This window comes from Salvelinus fontinalis, chromosome 36, assembly GCF_029448725.1.
Source record: "Salvelinus fontinalis isolate EN_2023a chromosome 36, ASM2944872v1, whole genome shotgun sequence".
Lineage (NCBI taxonomy): Eukaryota > Metazoa > Chordata > Actinopteri > Salmoniformes > Salmonidae > Salvelinus > Salvelinus fontinalis.
In genome coordinates this window covers 11,170,555-11,190,975 of record NC_074700.1, presented here as the reverse complement: position 1 = coordinate 11,190,975, position 20,421 = coordinate 11,170,555, and the positions used below count along the sequence as shown (strand labels likewise).

Here is a 20,421-nt window from a genome sequence, read left to right as displayed (position 1 = left end):
TGTTGTTTTCTGTAGAGATACTTTTTAAAAGAATTTAGTCAATCAGAAACTATTGTGACTGAATGGTCAAATTCTGGTTCCACCATAAACATACTCTACTGTAGTTGTGTGGTCACATGTTGAAAATAGTTTGAATACCAGAGAAGACATATTGCTCGACTGGTTTTGGATGACACTTTGTGCCGTCCCACAGTCTGCTCTGCTACATTCTCAAGAGTTTAAGCTCGAGCTGAAAAAGCTGTGAAAACAACCAAATTATAAACTGAAGGAGATAATATTTTGAAAAACAAAATCTTCAAACCTTCGCTATCTCCTAGTCAAGAAAACAGAATGGTTCCCAACTTCCTAGCTATAACATGTTCAGTTCTGCATACAATCATCATCTTCTCATATAGAGAGGTCTCCAGTCTTACAACTTTACCCCTTTATTATAGATAATGCTATTGGAGCAGATGCACATTCATCATACTGTATGTGGAAAGGTTCACCACCAGAGGGAACCAAGTCTCAGTGTACCTTTCACTCTATTGATGATTGACAGTGAATAGACACTGTGTACAATTATGAACAGCTTGAAAAACCCAGCACTTCAATATTTTGTCTTGTCCATTCACCCTCAGAATGGCACACATACACAATCCATGTTTCAATTTTCTCAAGGCTTAAAAATCCTTCTGTAACCTGTCTTCTCCCCTTCATCTACACTGATTTGGAGTGGATTTAACGGGTGGCATCCAATAAGGGTTCAGAGCTTTCACCTGGTTAAAATATGTCCTGGAAAAAGCAGGTGTTCCTAATGTTTTGTACACTCCCGAACTCTGTACTGCCACCCCCTTTCAATTAAGACCTAGACAAACAGGTGAGGGGAGATAAGACCTAGACAACCAGGTGAGGGGAGATAAGACCTAGACAACCAGGGGAGGGGAGATAAGACCTAGACAACCAGGTGAGGGGAGATAAGACCTAGACAACCAGGTGAGGGGAGATAAGACCTAGACAACCAGGTGAGGGGAGATAAGACCTAGACAACCAGGTAAGGGGAGATAAGACCTAGACACTCGGCCCTCCGTGGAATGAGTTTGACATGTGCTCTAGAGAGATTGTAAAAACAGGATATATTCAATACCTGAGATGTATTGCAATGAATACATCATGCAGGAATTGACTGGGACCAGAAATTGGGCAATTCCCCCCCCCCCCCCCCCCCTCAAGGCCCCAACTCTAGCCCAAACCTTTTTTTCTTTAAGGTCCTCATTATTGGCCAAATAATATTTACAATTCTTGCAAAAAAAAATGTACAATTTAGATAGGCCCACCGGGCAAGAAATGGCCAAGCCCATCTGGCATTTGCCAGAACTGCCCTGTAGCCAGTCAGTTTCTGACTGCATGACTTGATATGTCAACCAGGCACAGTACATTACTCATGGAGTGGATCTATTTGTTGATTGTCAAGTTATGGGTTGCACTTCAATGTTCTAAATTGGAGCTTTTGAGCTATGGAATAAAATATTTGCATCATCATGTACTCAGAGGTGCCTAACTTAAAGCAGAAGTCTGAATTGGATGTGAGTTGACAGTGGAAACTGCTGCTCAGTGTCAAATTCTAACATGTATTGCTTCTAGATAAGTGGGATGCTCACAGGAAATTATCTGATAACTTCCCCTAACCACATTCTGTGCAGAATGGTAGCACTAATATGAATAGTAACACAGAAGGGTTCCCCCATTTTTATTATGTGCAAAAGCCTAGGCATAGAGTCCTTTGTTCCTCAGCCAACATTTTTAAAAGATACAAACAGACTGACATGAACAACAAAGAAACACTTGGTTTATGAAGCTCATAAACTAACTCTTTACCATAAGTATGCACATTCACATCACTAAAACAACCCTACACCAGCATGTCCAAAGGAACAGATGACACATTGCAGACAACACTGTCAGCATTCTGGGAAAAATCTCTGTTCTCTCTGTCGTGGATCGATTGTTGTGTCCGAAGTTCACTGTGTCGGTATGACCTGGAGCATTAGGGCTGCGCTGGTTCCAGGAATCTCAAATGTTTAACAACACACTGGTGCCCTGGTTTTCGAGAGGCTATTGCAAGCAGCAGGTCAGGCCGGGCCGGGTCATGCATTGTCTGCCATGTTAGCCTAATGCTAAGTTCGCTCCAGGCTAACACTCATCAGTTGATAGGCTATGAGAACTACTACATCACTGAAAGACTGGCCATTGGCAAGCCGTTGGACCTGAAGGAAGGCGTGCTGCAAGTAGATAATTCGCACTACATTGTTCACTGGGCTGATGATATTACTGTGTAACTTGGCATAGCTCCCTTTCTTGTTTAGCCTTCAACTCGGTAGCTGGGGCACGACTATTATAAGTGACAAGATGACGAACGGCTTAGACTTTAAATCACGTAATATGCACAGTCGGCTGTAATGTCTTAGTTTGGTGGACTTTCGAATTTGTGACCTGTTTTTCTAAGACCTAAACAATGTGATATTTGGCAATCTCTAAATGATCAATAATTACTTTGTTTCCCATTCTCCATTAAATGTGTTTAGAAAGAGGGGATAGATTAAATGTATATAATCTTTCAAATGTTTTATTTAGAAACATTGGGTACAGAGGACAGTCATAAAAGTTAATGGATAAACTTTGTTGATATATATTGTAAAGAGGGTGGGGTCAACTACTGACCTTGAAATAGGTGAAGCCTGCTGTTTTACTATTGCCCGAAAAAAATAATTTACTAAGTGGGAAGATCCAAGCATCAATCCTTGTCCTGACGAAATGTTTTTCCATTTACGATACGTAGAATGTTAATCCTGGATGTTCATTTGTTTTCAGTGAAATGTATTATTTTGTGGTGTCAAGTCTTTTTCACTCTTTCTTTTACAGATCAGACCCCATTGACATACAATGGCAAGCGCTGCCTGGATAGATCTTCGCTATGGATGAAGCTTGGAAAGGCCGATCAATTCCAATTGACTGCCCTATAACGTCCTGGCAATGTGGAGAGCCCCCAGAGGCACTGAATCCCCAGTGCAGAATGATCCAGGCTGGAGAATGCCTAACACCCCTACTTCAGGAGTTAAACAGCTACGCATAAGAACTATCGGACGAGCGATCTGTGACGAAATAATTTTTCTGGATTCCAGACTTCCTAGCTAGGGACTTTCTGAAACATTTCTCCTGGTTTCTGTGACATTTAAGAACTTTCAAAGTTTTGGACAAGGTAAAATCACCTTCCTCTCAAGCTGCGGAGAGGTGGGAGTAGTCGCCCATGTGTAGCAGAACAGTAACTGCTGCTAGCGGAATAACGTAGCCTCAGACTGTCTGGCGTTCCTCTCGACGGGACGGGGGATCCCACCGCTACCAAGCCCCAGTCTGCCTCACCGAGTGACTCCACTCACGTCAAAAGGCAGGCCCTCTATCCAATGGCATGGGTAAAGTTCTTCAGGAAGCCGGGGGGCAATCTCGCCAAGTCCTACCAGCCGGGAAGCATGCTGTCTCTGGCCCCCACCAAAGGCCTGCTGAACGAGCCGGGGCAGAACAGCTGCTTTCTCAACAGTGCGGTGCAGGTGAGTCATATCTAAACAATGAATAGTAAATGATTACTGCATGCTTTCAGATAATTGCAATAAATGCTTTGTTTTTCAATGACTATATATCCAGAACAATAGGATGGAAGTAGAGACACTGTTAATATCTGATAAGACACGTGTATCAATGCAAATTGCAACAATGCCCAATCCCTTGATTTGAAATACCTGGTAAACCAATACAAAACATGATCTCATTTCCAGGAGGCTACATTCCTTATGTTAGCTTTGCTTATTCATAATAAAGGACTAGACAGCATCTCCCTCCAGACAAAAAATATTTACCACCACCAACATTACTTTACAACCTCAAAGCCAATAGCTTCGTCTCTCTCTAAATGCTTCAGTACTTCCCGGCAAGTTACTGGAAGGTTGTTTTTGCCTCGTGGGAAGGCATTTGGCGGACTCTTCCAGGCCGTGACTCAGAGGGCGAGACATGGCTGAGCTGGATGAAGACGTCCGCCACCCAGGGCTCTGTTTCCAAGGAACAGAACCCCCCCCCTCTCTCTTTCTTTCCTCTCCCTCTCTCCTCTGTTTAAAAAAAAATCTATTTTATTTAACTAGGCAAGTCAGTTAAGAACAAATTCTTATTTTCAATGATGGCCTAGAAACAGTGGGTTTACTGCCTTGTTCAGGGGCAGAACGAAAGATTTTTACCTTGTCAGCTCATGGATTCGATCTTGAAACCTTTCGGTTACTAGTCCAACGCTCTAACCACTAGGCTTCCTGCCGCCCCAGGCCATGTTGTCCTCATGGCCTGACACAACCACCCAGCCCCTCTAAGCACCATCTACCAAGGAAGGACATCACTGGCCCTAAATCCACAGTCGACAATGTTTGAGGTCAGGTCGCAATGTGAAGTTACTATTGTTCAAATTCTTAACCAGCCCTGAAAGTGTTTTCTAAAATAAATCATATTAAAACCTGTCGTTCATCAAAGGAAAGATTAGCTGGGAAAGTTGGTCATAAAGTTCGGTGTGGAATATGAGGATCTTCATGAACATGACAATACTTTCACAATAATATGTTTTCTTCAATCCCCTTTTCAGGTGCTGTGGCATCTGGACATCTTCAGACGCAGTCTGAGGCAGCTTCCTGGACACTTCTGTCTCGGAGACTCATGTATCTTCTGTGCATTGAAGGTATGCGCCCTTCATCAAGTCTTAGTTTTTGCAAGCAATCCCAAATGTAAAAAAAAAGAAGACATTACCGCTAGTTTGATAGCATTACCAATAATTTGATTTGGCACACACATTCAGACGGGGTATATTGAGCTTTGAGGGAGTAGTTAGTTGTCCCTTGAGAACTACTATAAATAATTATTTGTAAATGTTTTAATTTGCAGAATTTAATGAATGAACTTCTTTCGATTAAGGCAGCCCCCCGCACCTCTCTGATTCAGAGGGGTTGGGTTAAATGTGGAAGACACATTTCAGTTGAAGGCATTCAGTTGTACAACTGACTAGGTATCCCGCTTTCCTGTTCCGCAGGGCATCTTCTCCCAGTTCCAGCACAGTCGGGAGCGCGCCCTGCCCTCAGACAACCTGCGTCACGCCCTGGCCGAGACTTTTAAGGATGAGCATCGCTTTCAGCTGGGCTTCATGGACGATGCTGCCGAGTGCTTCGTAAGTTCCTTTGGTGACTGACCAGGCATTCTGGAAGATCCCTGGTATCCAGGGGGCCTTTGAGCAGAGGCGAATAGAGTGGGATGTGTGTGTATGTTTGTTTGTGTGAGTGTTGGGGACACTTGAGGGAGGGGGGGGTTGCGTTGTAACAAACATTTAAGCGAGGTCATCGTCTGAAAGAGGTATGTCCCTTCTCCCATCAATCCCCTTGACACAGCCTCTAATATATCATGGTGGTGGGTTACGTAAGCCGAAACACGATCTTTGGGCCTTAACTGTTTCCTCACTGTATTATGCAACACCACTGAGTGGTTTAAAGTGGTCTTTGAGCTCTCTGGCTGAGTCATTTTGACCATAGCTATTCAGTACACTTGTGTTTAGTTTGCTAACTTCCAAACATTTATCCTACTGTAATAACAGTGGTGGACAAATTACCCAATTGTCATACTTGAGTAAAAGTAAAGATACCTTAATAGAAAATGACTCAAGTAAATGTAAAAGTCACCCAGTAAAATACTACTTGAGTAAAAGTATACAATTATTTGGTTTTAAATGTACTTAAGTATCAAAAGTAAATGTAATTGCTAAAATATACTTAAATATCAAAAGTATAAATCTTTTCAAATTACTTTATATATTTAGCAAACCAGACGGCATCATTATTTTATTTGTAATTTTTTTAGGATAACCGGGGCATACAACACAACACAAGCCCCCGTGTTTAGTGAGTCAGGCAGATCAGAGGCAGTAGGGAGGACCAGGGATGTTCTCTAGATAAGTGTGTGAATCGAACCATTTTCCTGTCCTGCTAAGCATTTAAAATGGACTACTTTTGGGTGTCAGGGAAAATGTAGGGAGTAAAAAGTACATCATTTTCTTCAGGATTGTAGTGAAGTAAAAATTGTCAAAAATAAAAATAGTAAAGTACAGATACCCAAAAAACAACTTAAGTAGTACTTAAAATATTTTAAACTTAAGGACTTTACACCACTATGTAATAGTAATGCTTTGTTACCCTGTTCTTTTTAACACTTATTCTAGACCCAACAGAGAAAAGGGCATTACCATCTGAGAGCACGATGTTCAGATGCTTCAACACCAACTAAGAAAGATCCAGGAATTTTACTGTACATTACATCTAGTTTTAGACTTCATCGAAAGCTAATGAATTAGTTCCTCTTTAGCCCTTTAGCTATAGGGCTTAGGTGAGGCTACACTACAGTACATTATGTTCTCTGTCTGCCTGCATCAGGTTTGTCACTGTAGCGTAATTGCTCTAAACTGAGTCAGCACAGACATATAATCATTTCCTGTTTAGCGCAGCAGGTCTTGAGTGGGGAGAACATTCACTCAGGAGAGCTCATTATACAGTGGAGGATAAACAGCAGAGAAAATGAAGTCTCTTTCTCTCAAGAACAGGAGGTGATGAGAAAACGAGCGGCCAGCCAAACCGATAAACCAATATGCCCACTCTCCGAGCTTCCCGGCAACACAGGGAACCAGTCACACGAGCCGTTTACGTCAAATTTACCTCAGATTCCCTACCCAAGTCAGTTATGAATAAGCAATGATTTTCAAAGATCCACGATCCAATGAAATCCAAAGTGGAGGTGGAAAGGTCAGGTGCCAAACAAAACAAAAAACTTGATGTTTGAATTCTTGTTCTGTAAACAATGCCCCTTTTTCAGTGTGGCAACAGTGCTGTTTCAATTACATAGCTTGAATAAAAATGTTCTAACACCTGAGGTGACGTGATATCAGGTAGAATGGTTAAAGGAGCTTCTGCATACTGTGTACAACATCTTTTAAATTTTTTTTTTTTTTATGTGCAGTTTGTTCAGATAGTCCTTTGTCAGGCATGCCATCTTAACCATTCTAACAGTGTAACAACTGACTTCATTCTGTGTTTATTTCTCCGTGGGCGTGAAGTTGCATGATCGTTTTGCTGTGTGTATGTTAAGATTTGGCACGGTTCTACGGGGACTCTCTCTTTATCGAGATTTTCCCATGGGAATCTTGGGTTTACATGCGTAAAGTAAAGACCGAGTCAAGGCTCTGTAATGAATGCTTTAGCGGTACGACTTGGATTTATTTATTAGCAGAATTAGCCAGTGTCTGAATAAATGGCTGTGTGGTTATTGAGGTGTAAAAGCAGCCTGAATGTTTCATAAACCTAGGGGGATTCCATAGCAACAGGAGTGAGTTTCAAGTGCTTGCACACAGACTGGTTCCTTAACTACAGTAGTGAGGCACAGCATAACTCCCTAGCTGTTAAATGTCACTAAACAATACAGCCTCATACCGATGTATCAGGGGGGAAAGTATTTCTTCTCTGTACTGGTACATTGGGGAGAGAAGCTGATAGCTGAGGGTAAGTTGAGGGTAATACATGCTGGGGATAAAGAATAAGCTGGTGATTTGTAATATTGTAATCGAGGGGGATGATTACTAGTTTCAATTTGGAAATTAGAATGTTCCCATGGATAAGATCGAGCAAACTTTGCTAATGGAATATATTGTCATTTGTTGACAACTATTGTCTCAATCTCTCGTGGAAAGAACTACGTAAACCTAACTGGTACTGTCACCATCCTATGGCAGTGGTTCTGCCATTTTTGTTTTTGCCTTAGCACTACACAGCTGATTCAAATGATCAACTCATCATCAAGCTTTGATTATTTGAATCGGGTGTGTAGTGCTCAGGCAAAAAGCCAAAATTAGCACCCCCTTGGGCCCACTGGGTCAGAATTGAGAACCACTGTCCTATGGGATACGTAAGATAACAAGCAGCATTTGTTCCGGATCTTGGGTTTTTGTTTTTATTTAGATGTATAAGGATTGGGCGAGGGCGGTGCTAAAACTGCTGTGCCCACACGAATGATAAACACAAGTGAAAGTATCGTAAGTGGTAGCTTCGGCTAAGAGTTTTCTTTTGCGAGGGTGGGGGACTTCGCAAACCAGAAATGTTCATTTCTAACACGCTTAGCCCCATAACCTAATCAAGCATCTAACCAAATTACGCAATATTTTAGTTCTGGGTTAACCGAGATTACTATTCCCTATACACGGAGTATACAGAACATTAAGAACATAGACTGACCAGGTTGAAGCTATGATCCCTTATTAATGTCACTTGTTATATCCACTTCAATCAGTGTAGATGAAGAGCAGGAGACAGGTTAAAGGAGACAGGTTAAAGAAGGATTTTTAAGCCTTGAGACAATTGAGACATGGATTGTGTATGTGTGCCATTCAGAAGATGATTAGGCAAGATAAATAATTTTAGTGCCTTTGAACAAGGTATGGTTCTAGGTACCAGGCGTACCAGTTTGTTTCAAGAACTACAACGCTGCTGGGTTATTCGCGCTCAACTATTTCCTGTGTGTATCAACTATGGTCCACCACCAAAAGGCCATCCAGCCAACTTGACACAACTGTGGGACACAACTGTGGGACACAACTGTGGGCATTGGAGTCAACATGGACCAGCATCCCTGTTGAATGCTTTCAACTTAGAATCCATGCCCTGACTAATTGAGGCTGTTCTGAGTGCAGAAGGGAGGAGGTGCAACTCAGTACTAGGTAGGTGTTCCTAATGTTTGGTATACTCAGTGTGTGTATATTCTCATTTCTTATCGGCATACTATATTCCCACAGGAGAATATTCTGGAGAGGATCCACCTGCATATTGTGCCTGAGGAGACCGATGCCTGCACCTCCAAGTCCTGCATCACACACCAGAAGTTTGCCATGACACTCTATGAACAGGTTAGAGAAAACCACTAGCATCTGGCAGCACCCCCCCACACACGCAGGATCATATCCAGCTGCAGGCACGTGGATTACGCACACACTTCATCCATTTGTGGGCAGCAGGTAGCCTAGTGGTTCGAGTAACCGAGTAACCGAAAGGTTGCGGGATCGAATCCCCGAGCTGACAAGGTACAAATCTGTCCTTCTGCACCTGAGCAAGGCAGTTAACCCGTTTTTCCCTGGTAGGATGTCATTGTAAATAAGAATTTGTTCTTAAGTGACTTGCCTAGTTAAATAAAGATAAAATTAAAAAAAAACATCAGGGGTGCAGCAGCAGGCACATGGATCATTGTCTGAGATGGGAGCTACCCAATCCCTCACACTCCAGAGTGGGGCTACTCCTCTGGAATGCAGAGGGTGGTTTTCCTCAGATCTCTGTGAGCGGTAGCAGTACAAGACCAATAATGTCACATAGGATCTCCATGTATTTCCCCCCACACACACCCTGCCGGTATGACGTTCATCTCTGCTGCCATCCCTAAACCCCAGAGCTGTCCTGTCATCAATGTTTCAGACAGCTCTGATGGTGATACAGTGGTGGCCAACTCTCCTCCCTGAGAGCAAGTAGGTTTGCAGACCATTTTTTCCAGCCCTGCTTTAACTCACCTGACTCCGTTAATCAGCTGCTCAACAGGACCTTGATTAGTGAAATCAGGTGTTTTACAGTAGGGTTGGAACAAAAGCCTTTACACCCAGTAGCTCTCTAGCTGGAAGGCTGCTTCGATGGGTAAAAAACAACATAGTCTGCAATACATGATAGATCAGAGGAACTCATATCTGACCCTTGAGGTCACGTGTACTGCAGGTTTTGTTTTCTTCTTGGTAGTTTATTAATTGATTCATAACTAGTGGAAACTTCACCCCGAAGCTGAAACCCAGCAATGCTTTGGACCTCAAGGCCCGAAGTTAAGGGGGCAATAGATTAAGTCTGAAGACCGGACACAAACCACAACCCACCCGACACTTTTCCTCTCAACTCTGACAAACACTCCACTCTCTCCCATCACAGTTTTCACAAACAGCCCACAGTAGTAATTTCCCCATAACCATCCCCAAACTACTACCCCTCGCGAAATGACACGCTGACTTGATAATTAGTGCTTGGCAGTGGCTAAGCGGCGCCTAGCTAACGGCCATGTGTCTGTGTTGTGTTCCTGTTCCCCTCTCCTCTACAGTCTGTCTGCCGTAGCTGTGGGGCATCCTCCGACCCCCTGCCCTTCACGGAGCTAGTGCATTATGTCTCTACCACTGCCCTCTGGTAAGACATGCTTATTGTTTTCAAACTGACGTCACACAGAACACATTTCTCTGTTCCTCATAGGATTACCGAGTGACTTTTGTACTTTCTAGCTTTGTCTCTCTCTACCTTTCTTTCCTTGTCTCACACTCTTTCATTCTCAGTCAACAGGTGTATCAGAGGCGGGACGAGTCATTTGGAGAGCTGCTGCAAGCGGCCAGTACCATCGGGGATTCCCGTAACTGTCCGGTAAGTGGCTGCCCCATCAAGCATTAAGAAAGTCATGCATGTCAATGGAAAACTCAAGTCAGGATGTGCCTCCATCTCCATCACACTAAACAACTACTAAGAAGGGGAAATTTGGACAATCACTAGCAAGACAACAGAACTAAGATCAACTGTGAAATTGTATTCATGGTTCTTGTCACTTAGTTAGTTGGATAGTTACTTAGTTTAGTTAGTTAAGCTGGTTAGTTAGCTCTGCTCCCCTAGTTAAGTCTCTTCCCTCTCTCTGTCATCAGAGTAACTGTGGCCAGAGGATCAAGATCCGCCGCGTCCTCATGAACTCTCCAGAGATAGTCACCATCGGTTTCGTGTGGGACTCGGACCAGTCGGACCTCACAGAGGACGTCATTCGCTCGCTGGGGCCACACCTCAACCTTTCCGGGGTAAGGACAGCAAGCCAGCAGGGACATAAAGCAAATTACTATGAAGCTCAGTTCAGTAGGGTAGCGCTATGTCAGTCGGTCTACTCTTGTGTTTCGTTCAATGAAACTACAGCTACTACCATATCCCGTTCAAAGGCACTTCAATTGTCTCAAGGCTTAAACATCCTTCTTTAACCTGTCTCCCCTTCATCTACACTGATTGAAGTGGATTTAACAGGTGGCATCAATACATGATCGAAGCTTTCACCTGGATTCACCTTGTCAGTCTAGGTCATGGAAAGAGCAGGTGTTCTTAATGTTTTGGACTCTCAGTGTATGTGAAGTTGGGTGGCGCTTTATAATAACTCCATGTAACAAAGCATTTATAATGGATTAGTAAATCATTTATTCATGTATTATTCATTACCCCATTCATTGCTCCATTTAACACTCAGAGTACTGGAATTACATAACTACTAGAATGGCCATGATTGTCTTTCTGACGATGATATTTCAATTGTATAAATAATCCATAATAACTTGCCGATTGCATTTATTATGTTCAAATATAATCAGTCAGAAAATGTATTGATTGATCCAGAAGCGATAGTCTTGCCTACCAAGCTGGCCCTTCCACTCTACATCTAACTACATTTAAAATAATTTCACACACAAAATAATACATTTTGCCTAAAGACAAGATTAAATTGACAATAGTCTGGTGGGTGACAATATTATCAATTGTCAAATCGAGAATGAAGAGACTGATGACCTGCACTTGAGAGTACCAAATAGCACTTCTTCCATATCATCCTATAGAGTCCATGCAGGCCAGACATTATGATTGCAATACCCTATCAGAAAGAGCAGATTCCAAGGTTTCTAATGAACCTATTCATGCCAAACAACTCTACAAATTCCGCCGATGGTCTCTGTTTTAAAATATAACTTTTTCTAAGAATAACCGCGGCTCCGTGCATTCCTCATGTGAGTAGGTTACTGGTGACAATCAGCAATAGCCATTTGGAAAACAATCCTTTATTTTCTTCTGTTATATTCCATTGTTATATATATTCCATATTTTTACTGTAAAATATGTTTGTTGACTATGGTAGTGCAGGGCCTGGGATGTCTGCTAAATGAACAAGTTGATTTCATTGGCATGGCACAGCCATAGATTGGCTTCTAAGCACAGATAATAAAACTCAAAGCATGTTATTCTGTTATTTTTAAATAAATTGCTTTGTATCATGTTTTTCATGACCTTCCTAAACGAATATGAATGGATTTCGTTGTGATTGTGTACACTGGGTATACAAAACATTAACAACACCTGCTCTTTCCATGACCGACTGACCAGGTGAATCCAGGTGAAAGCTATGATCCCTTATTGATGTCACTTGTTAAATCCACTTCAATCAGGGTTGATGAAGGGGAGGAGACAGGTTAAAGAAGGAATTTTAAGCCTTGAGACAATTGAGACATCCGATGGTGAAAGTACCTTTGAACAGGGCATGGTAGTAGGTGCCAGAGGCACCGGTTTGTGTCAAGAACTGCAACACAGCTGGGTTTTTCACGCACAACAGTATCAAGAATGGTCCACCACCCAATGGACATCCAGCCAACTTGACACAACTGTGGAAAGCATTGGAGTCAACATGGGCCAGCATTCCTGTGGAATGCTTTTGACACCTTGTAGAGTCCATGCCCCGACGAGTTGAGGCTGTTCTGAGGGAAAAGGGGGGCGGTGCAACTCAATAGTAGGAAGGTGTTCCTGATGTTTGATATACTCAGTGTACATTAAAACTAGCAAGGCAGAGAGCATCAGAATGACTCAAAATAAATGTCAATGTTTAAATACTCTGCCATTTTTAAAGTCATGTCCCCCTCGTCCTTGCCTTTTCTTAAATAAGTCTATATAACACCTTATTTGGATTTATTATTGATCCCTATTAAAAAATGCAGCATTGGTCCAGAAAAATTAAGGCAGTTATATACAATTAAAAACATTTACATTACATTTCATAACAGATTTCACAACACATGAAGTGTGTGCCCTTATTCCACTACTCTAATACCACATATCTACAATACAGTCCATGTGTGTATAGTGCGTATGTTATTGTGTGTATGCGTGCCTGTGTGTGTGTGTGTGTCTTCACAGTCCCTGCTATTTCATAAGGTGTAGTTTTATCTGGTGTTGTAACCAGTTTTAGGAAGGAATGTAATTTTTGGAATGGTTTTCCATCGGCCGGTTCCCGCTCCTTGTCCGATAGTTGAATGTGCCGTGCTCAGTTGATAATCATTCCGATAATTGCCTCGAAACTGAACCTAACCTATACCGAAACTAATTTCACACATATAACATCAGATAAAATAATAGTAAGTATAGAATGATTGGGGAAAATGGGTGAGTTGATGAGCGAGGTGAAACAACTATGCATAATTGTGTAGGCCTAATGAAGAACAAGGCGGTCCATTCTATTGTATTGATGTATTGTAATTATAATCTGAAAACGGTGTACCCTATATCAGTCCACTGGAATCCAAGCGGTTTCATCAGTTTACTCTACTCCTACTTGGAGTAGGCTACACAGTGAGAGTGTGCCTCATTTACAATGATAGGACCAAGGAGGCACATGCTGCGTTAGCGTTGCTACAAGATCTGAATGAAAACGACTCTGATGGCAGTGATGAAATGGTTCATGACATTCTGATGATTATTATTCTGATTCATGCTGAATAGCTTTCCATATCTGAGAAAGGATCCATATCGGGCAGCAGGTGAGCGAGTTACGGATAATGTTTCGGATAAGATGGCACAGCTGTGCTAGGTGAAAGGAGGAACTCGCCGCTGGCCTGTTGCGGTGTTCTACAACATGCTTGACTTAGCTGCTATCATCACATGTGTTGTTCAAGCTGTGCATGAACACCATGAGCAGGAAAGACTTCATCATCAGTCTGGCACACGGGCTACGTGAGCGACATTTCGGGCCAAGGTAGCAGCAAAGATTCAACGAGAGCCATTGCCCAAGCCAAATTTCGCACAGCTCCCGGGGAGGAGAAATTGCAAGGTGGGCAGATGCACTCGGAACAGAACCCACAACACCTGTTTCAACTGCAGCTCCTGCAAGTGACTTATTTGTGGGAAGTGTTGCAATCAAGTGAAAGTGATGAAGATTTGTGCTGACTGTTACAATGGCTTGTGAAAGTATTCACCCCCTTGGCATTTTTCCTATTTTGTTGCCTTACAACCTGGAATGAAAATAGATTTTTGGGGGGTTTGTATCATTTTGATTTGCACAACATTCCTACCACTTTGAAGATGTAAAATATTTTTTATTGTGAAACAAACAAGAAATAAGACAAAAAAACAACTTGAGCGTGCATAACTATTCACCCCCCAAAAGTCAATACTTTGTAGAGCCACCTTTTGCAGAAATTACAGCTGAAAGTCTCTTGGAGTATGTCTCTATAAACTTGGCACATCTAGCCACTGGGATTTTTGCCCATTCTTCAAGGCAAAACTGCTCCAGCTCCTTCAAGTTGGATGGGTTCCGCTGGTGTACATCAATCTTTAAGTCGTACCACAGATTCTCAATTGGATTGAGGTCTGGGCTTTGACTAGGCCATTACAAGTTATTTAAATGTTTCCCCTTAAACCACTCAGGTGTTGCTTTAGCAGTATGCTTGGGGTCATTGTCCTGCTGGAAGGTGAACCTCCGTCCCAGTCTCAAATCTCTGGAAGGCTGAAACCGGTTTCCCTTAAGATTTTCCCTGTATTTAGTGCCATCCATCATTCCCTCAATTCTGATCAGTTTCCCAGTCCCTGCCGATGGAAAAACATCCCCACAGCATGATGCTGACACCACCATGCTTTACTGTGGGGATAGTGTTCTTTGGGTGATGAGAGGTTTTGGGTTTGTGGCAGAATTAGTGTTTTCCTTGATGGCTTTGCAGCTCCTTCAGGGTTATCTTTGGTCTCTTTGTTGCCTCTCTGATTAATGCCCTCCTTGCCTGGTCTGTTAGTTTTGGTGTGCGGCCCTCACTTAGCAGGTTTGTTGTGGTGCCATATTCTTTCAAATTTTGAATAATGGGTTTAATGGTACACTGTGGGATGTTCAAAGTTTCAGATATATATTTATGACCCAGCCCTGAACTGTACTTCTACACAACTTTGTCCCTGGCCTGTTTGGGGAGCTCCTTGGTCTTCATGGTGCCGCTTGCTTGGTGGTGCCTCTTGCTTAGTGGTGTTGCAGATTCTGGTGCCTTTCAGAACAGGTGTGTGTGTGTGTATATATACTGAGATCATGTGACACTTAGATTGCACACAGGTGAACTTTATCTAACTAATTATGTGACTTCTGAAGGCAATTGTTTGCACCAGATCTTATTTAGGGACTTCATAGCAAAGGGCGTGAATAGAAAAGCACAACTTTTCCACTTTTTATTTTTTAGAATGTTTTGAAACAATTTTTATTTTTTTATTTCACTTCAGCAATTTTTACTATTTTGTGTATGTCCATTACATGAAATCCAAATAAAAATCTATTTAAATTACAGGTTGTAATGCAACAAAATTGGAAAAACGCTAAAGGGGATGAATACTTTTGCAAGGCACTGTAGGACAAGGGATAGCAGCTAAATGAGATCCAATGGTTGCATGAAGACCATATGTTAAGCATGAGTGAGGCCACAAATAATTTGTCCAATAACTGACAATAGACTATTTCTGACCCCTGTCATATCTACACTTACAGTTGAAGTCAGAAGTTTACATACACCTTAGCCAAATACATTTAAACTCAGTTTTTCACAATTCCTGACATTTAATCCTAGTAGAAATTCCCTGTCTTAGGTCAGTTAGGATCACCACTTTATTTTATGAATGTGAAATGTCAGAATAATAGTAGAGAGAATTATTTATTTCAGCTTTCACATTCCAAGTGGTTCAGAAGTTTACATACACTCAATTAGTATTTGGTACTATTGCCTTTAAATTGTTTAACTAAGGTAAAATGTTTCGGGTAGCCTTCCACAGGCTTCCCACAATAAGTTGGGTGAATTTTGGCCCATTCCTCCTGACAGAGCTGGTGTAACTGAGTCAGGTTTGTAGGCCTCCTTGCTCGCACACACTTGTTCAGTTCTGCCCACAAATTTTATAGGATTGAGGCCAGGGCTTTGTGATGGACACTCCAATACCTTAACTTTGTTGTCCTTAAGCCATTTTGCCACAACTTTGGAAATATGCTTGGGGACATTGTCCATTTGGAAGACCCATTTGCAACCAAGCTTTAACTTCCTGACTGATGTCTTGAGATGTTGCTTCAGTGTATCCACATCAGTTTCCTGCCTCATGACGCCATCTATTTTGTGAAGTGCACCAGTCCCTCCTGCAGCAAAGCACCGCCACAACATGATGCTGCCACCCCCGTGCTTCATGGTTGGGATGGTGTTCTTCAGCCTGCAAGCCCCCCCCTTTTTCCTCCAAACATAACGATGGTCATTATGGCAAACAGTTCTATTTTTGTTTCATCAGACCAGAGAAACATTTCTCCAAAAAGTACAATCTTTGTCCCCATATGCTGTTGCAAACCATAGTCTGGCTTTTTTTTATGGCAGTTTTGGAGCAGTGGCTTCTTCCTTTCTGAGCGGCCTTTCAGGTTATGTCGACATAAGACTCGTTTTACTGTGCGTACAGATACTTTTGTACCTGTTTCCTTCAGCATCTTTACAAGGTCCTTTGCTGTTGTTCTGGGATTGATTTGCACTTTTCGCATCAAAGTACGTTCATCTCTAGGAGACAGAACGCGTCTCCTTCCTGAGCGGTATGATGGCTGCGTGGTCCCATGGTGTTTATACTTGCGTACTATTGTTTGTACAGATGATTGTGGTACCTTCAGGCGTTTGGAAATTGCTCCCAAGGATGAACCAGACAGTCTACAATTTTTTTTCTGGGGTCTTGGCTGATTTCTTTTGATTGTCCCATGATGTCAAGCAAAGGGGCATTGAGTTTGAAGGTAGGCCTTGAAATACATCCACAGGTACACCTCCAATTGACTCAAATGATGTCAATTAAACTATCAGAAGCTTCTAAAGCAAGGACATAATTTTCTGTAATTTTCCAAGCTGTTTAAAGGCACAGTCAACTTAGTGTATGTAAACTTCTGACCCACTGGAATTGTGATACAGTGAATTATATGTGAAATAATCTGTCTGTAAACAATTGTTGGAAAAATGACTTGTGTCATGCACAAAGTAGATGTCTTAACCGACTTGCCTAAACTATAGTTTGTTATCAAGAAATGTATGGAGTGGTTGAAAAACAAGTTTTAATGACTCCAACCTAAGTGTATGTAAACTTCCGACTTCAACTGTATATTCATTATAATTCCATTATTTGTGCTGATTTTCTCTATTCACAAACACGCTTGGCGCTTGTACCGATGTTTAGGCTACTGATATTTTCTTCATTGACTGAGTGATTTATTAGACTGGTGGCTATTGGTACTCCTCGAGGTCCGGCTATTGTACTGTTAAATATGCATATGGTCATTTTGACCGCTTTGAGGATGAAATGTTCAAAAGTTTTAGTCTTCTATGATATCTTTCTGAAAGTACTGCTAGAGTGTATAACACATTTAGGAAAAGTCAGGAACAGGTTGGTTCAAGGTTTTTATTGAAATTAAGTTATTGAAATTACAAAATGTAAAACGGTCATATTGACCGTGTTGGTGGTTCTAGTGTTAATATTGGTCATTATAAACCATTTACTAATCATTAGTTCTGTCTTTTTATATGGCCTCATCTAAAGTGTGGGCTATTTATACTTTATAAATACTTTTATAAATGTTTTGAGTGACCAGTGTAATTTCTCACAAAAAGATGGAGATCCAAAGTGTGATCTCTGATGGAGGACAAGCGGGGACAAGCCAAATACCTGTGAAGAAAGTTTGAGATGGCCAAAAACCTTCACACGAGATTAAAAAACGTCTTATTCCAAGAATCACAATAATCTTCGACTGTCAGTCCGTACTAAAACAGATTAGTCAAGTAGTCTGATTAAATTGGCCAAGGCACTGATTGCATCAAAACAAAATGTCTGCCTCCGCTCCAAAATTACGTGAACACTGGAATAGGAAAAACAACAAAAACAATACACTGTTGTGACTTTGTTTGGAATATGTTTGGAATCACTGCATTTTGGTTTTACTCAATTTGCTTTCTGTCTTGTGTTTTTGTGTGTATGTTTGTTTGTTGGAGCCTCCACAGCTGCCATTCCTTGCCCTGATTTTGCATATGTGGGAAATAAAGTGGGTCTTTATCCCTCTAAGTCGGAGCGTTGCGTAAGCAGTGCGCGATACGATGCCCAGTTGGCCCACGTCGCAGATCAAAAAGCCTCTGCTGCACAGGCCAGCTCGTGTCCACGCTTCCTCCGTGCCACGATGGAAAGACACAGTGTTTGTGTGTGTGTGTGAGAGAGCGAGTCAGAGAAAGGTTGTGTGTGTAGTATGTGTAAGAGAACAGAGCGTGTGTGGAAGATGTGGCGTGTGTTTTCTGTACATGTGTGAGTTGGGACTGTGTTGGAGTACAGAGTGTCCTTGGTGTGGGCATGCAGGAGGTTTAATTTATAACACTCTACTCTGGCTGACACTGTTCCTGTTCCTTCAAGATGTTTGTTTTTTTCAGAAACGAAATGAGTTTCGGTTAAACCTACTACAGACTTAGAACAAACTCTTATATGCCTGGCCCAACATATTGCGCAACTCCATCTCCCTTGAAGACTATAGGCACAGAATGAGCTTCTTTGAAACCTGTGTCAAACCTAAGACAAACTCTCACAGTACAGGCCCAACATATTACACAACAGGCCCCTTAAAGACCACAGGCACAGATTCCTCTTTGCCACTCTCCTTGTTTTGAGTGCATTCCAGAACTGGATTAGTCTAGCAGAAGCCCCACCAAGTACCACAAAGGTCTTGATTCATACTCGTACTGTTCATGTGACTGTGCTGGGTGTCGGAGAAAACCTCCCCCTTCCTAGGAATCTATTGTCTCCCATAGCCAAAGAGAACTGGCCATTCAGGAAATACGGGTGGGGAAAAACAAAAACATTTCACAAACTCTTCATCCAGCGGTCTATTCAAACTGGTGGGAGGCTGTGGTTACGCTGATAATTGCCTGAATTAGCTTGATGGAAACAGCTCGATTTGTGGAAATGTACAATGCAAACGAGACCCGCAACAGTCCAAGTTGAAGGGCAATTAAACTGTCCAAATGCTAACGTGTGGATGGCAAACATGATAGTTTTGGCCAAAGGGCTGTATACGTGACTAAGAATGTTTGAACCCGGGTCTGCTGCATAATGCAAGACTGTTAGTTTATTGAGCTAAAGCCTAGGCATTAGTTTGGGCAGCTAACGTAAGTCATCAGGCAAGGTTACTCGTGGGCAGCATGGGATTGTTTTTGTGTATTTTGGTCATTTCTATCATTTGATCCAAATAAAGTAATTGAAATGTGTGTATGTGTCCGCAGCTCTTCTACCGGGTGACAGACGAGCACGCCAAAAAGGGAGAGTTGCTCTTGGTTGGGATGATCTGTTATTCCAGCCGCCACTACTGTGCCTTCGCCTTCCACACCAAATCCGCCAAATGGGTCTTCTTCGACGACGCCACCGTCAAAGAGGTGAGAGTACGCTGATGCGTCTTGAACACCAAAATACATGCTCACCAAGCAAGTAAGCAAACACACACACACATACCTCACCCAATGCCCTCACAGCCTAAGTCTAAGTCTTTTGCTGTGGTGAGATATGAAGCTCGGACCACACACACACGTGCACTAGCGCGCACATACGTTTTATAACAAGACTAACTAAAATAACGTTAGGTTGGTAACTGGCTTGAATAGTTCTTTGACTATTTAAATTAAACTATAATCACAATCTGATATCAATGGAACGGTTTCCATAACATTATTTAGATATGATCGGCTACCTGCAGTCCCCAGGCAGCAACTCAAAGCGCAGTGCATAAATGTACTTGTCTGAACCGATTAAAGCAGGCAGTTTTAAGAGAGAGCAAGGAGCGCCCCGCTCCATCTTTTATCTCCATCGCCACAGTCTTTATTGTCTAAGGGCCCCATCGACCGCCCTTCACCACCCCCGGGGTTGAAAAGTCTGCTATAATCACTACCACCACCACCACCCACACAGACACGTACACAAGCAAGCACGCGCACATACACGCATGAATGAAAGGAGCCTCGCTCGCTCACACACACACCCACTGGGCAAAAACTGGTTGAATAAACCCACCAAAAAATCAAGGCGATGACGGTGAATCAACATGGGAGACGAATTGGTGTTGCAAAAAGTATTCAACGTAAGGGTATTTTGTCTTTTTCCCCCACCAAACTCAACCAAATGTATACTGAACAAAAATATAAACACAACATGCACCAATTTAATTTATTTTACTGAGTTACAGTTCATA

The 20,421-nt window shown here is 42.2% G+C and overlaps 1 protein-coding gene across 3 annotated transcripts in view; it reads left to right on the top strand.

Annotated features, from left to right (window-relative positions):
• LOC129835200 (inactive ubiquitin carboxyl-terminal hydrolase 53-like) overlaps nucleotides 1-20,421 on the top strand; it is a 59,639-nt gene that overhangs the window by 11,338 nt on the left and 27,880 nt on the right. The window contains exons 1-9 of one of the 3 annotated variants that reach the window (XM_055900688.1): nucleotides 2,010-2,267; nucleotides 2,902-3,584; nucleotides 4,655-4,747; nucleotides 5,096-5,230; nucleotides 8,888-8,998; nucleotides 10,219-10,301; nucleotides 10,445-10,529; nucleotides 10,802-10,948; nucleotides 19,463-19,612. In XM_055900688.1, the coding sequence (XP_055756663.1) occupies nucleotides 3,441-3,584; nucleotides 4,655-4,747; nucleotides 5,096-5,230; nucleotides 8,888-8,998; nucleotides 10,219-10,301; nucleotides 10,445-10,529; nucleotides 10,802-10,948; nucleotides 19,463-19,612 (948 nt within the window). In that variant the 5' untranslated portion in view covers nucleotides 2,010-2,267; nucleotides 2,902-3,440. Of the gene's footprint in view, nucleotides 1-2,009; nucleotides 2,268-2,346; nucleotides 2,417-2,901; nucleotides 3,585-4,654; nucleotides 4,748-5,095; nucleotides 5,231-8,887; nucleotides 8,999-10,218; nucleotides 10,302-10,444; nucleotides 10,530-10,801; nucleotides 10,949-19,462; nucleotides 19,613-20,421 lie in introns of those variants that run through there. The other 2 variants (XM_055900689.1, XM_055900687.1) reach the window with 2 other exon arrangements.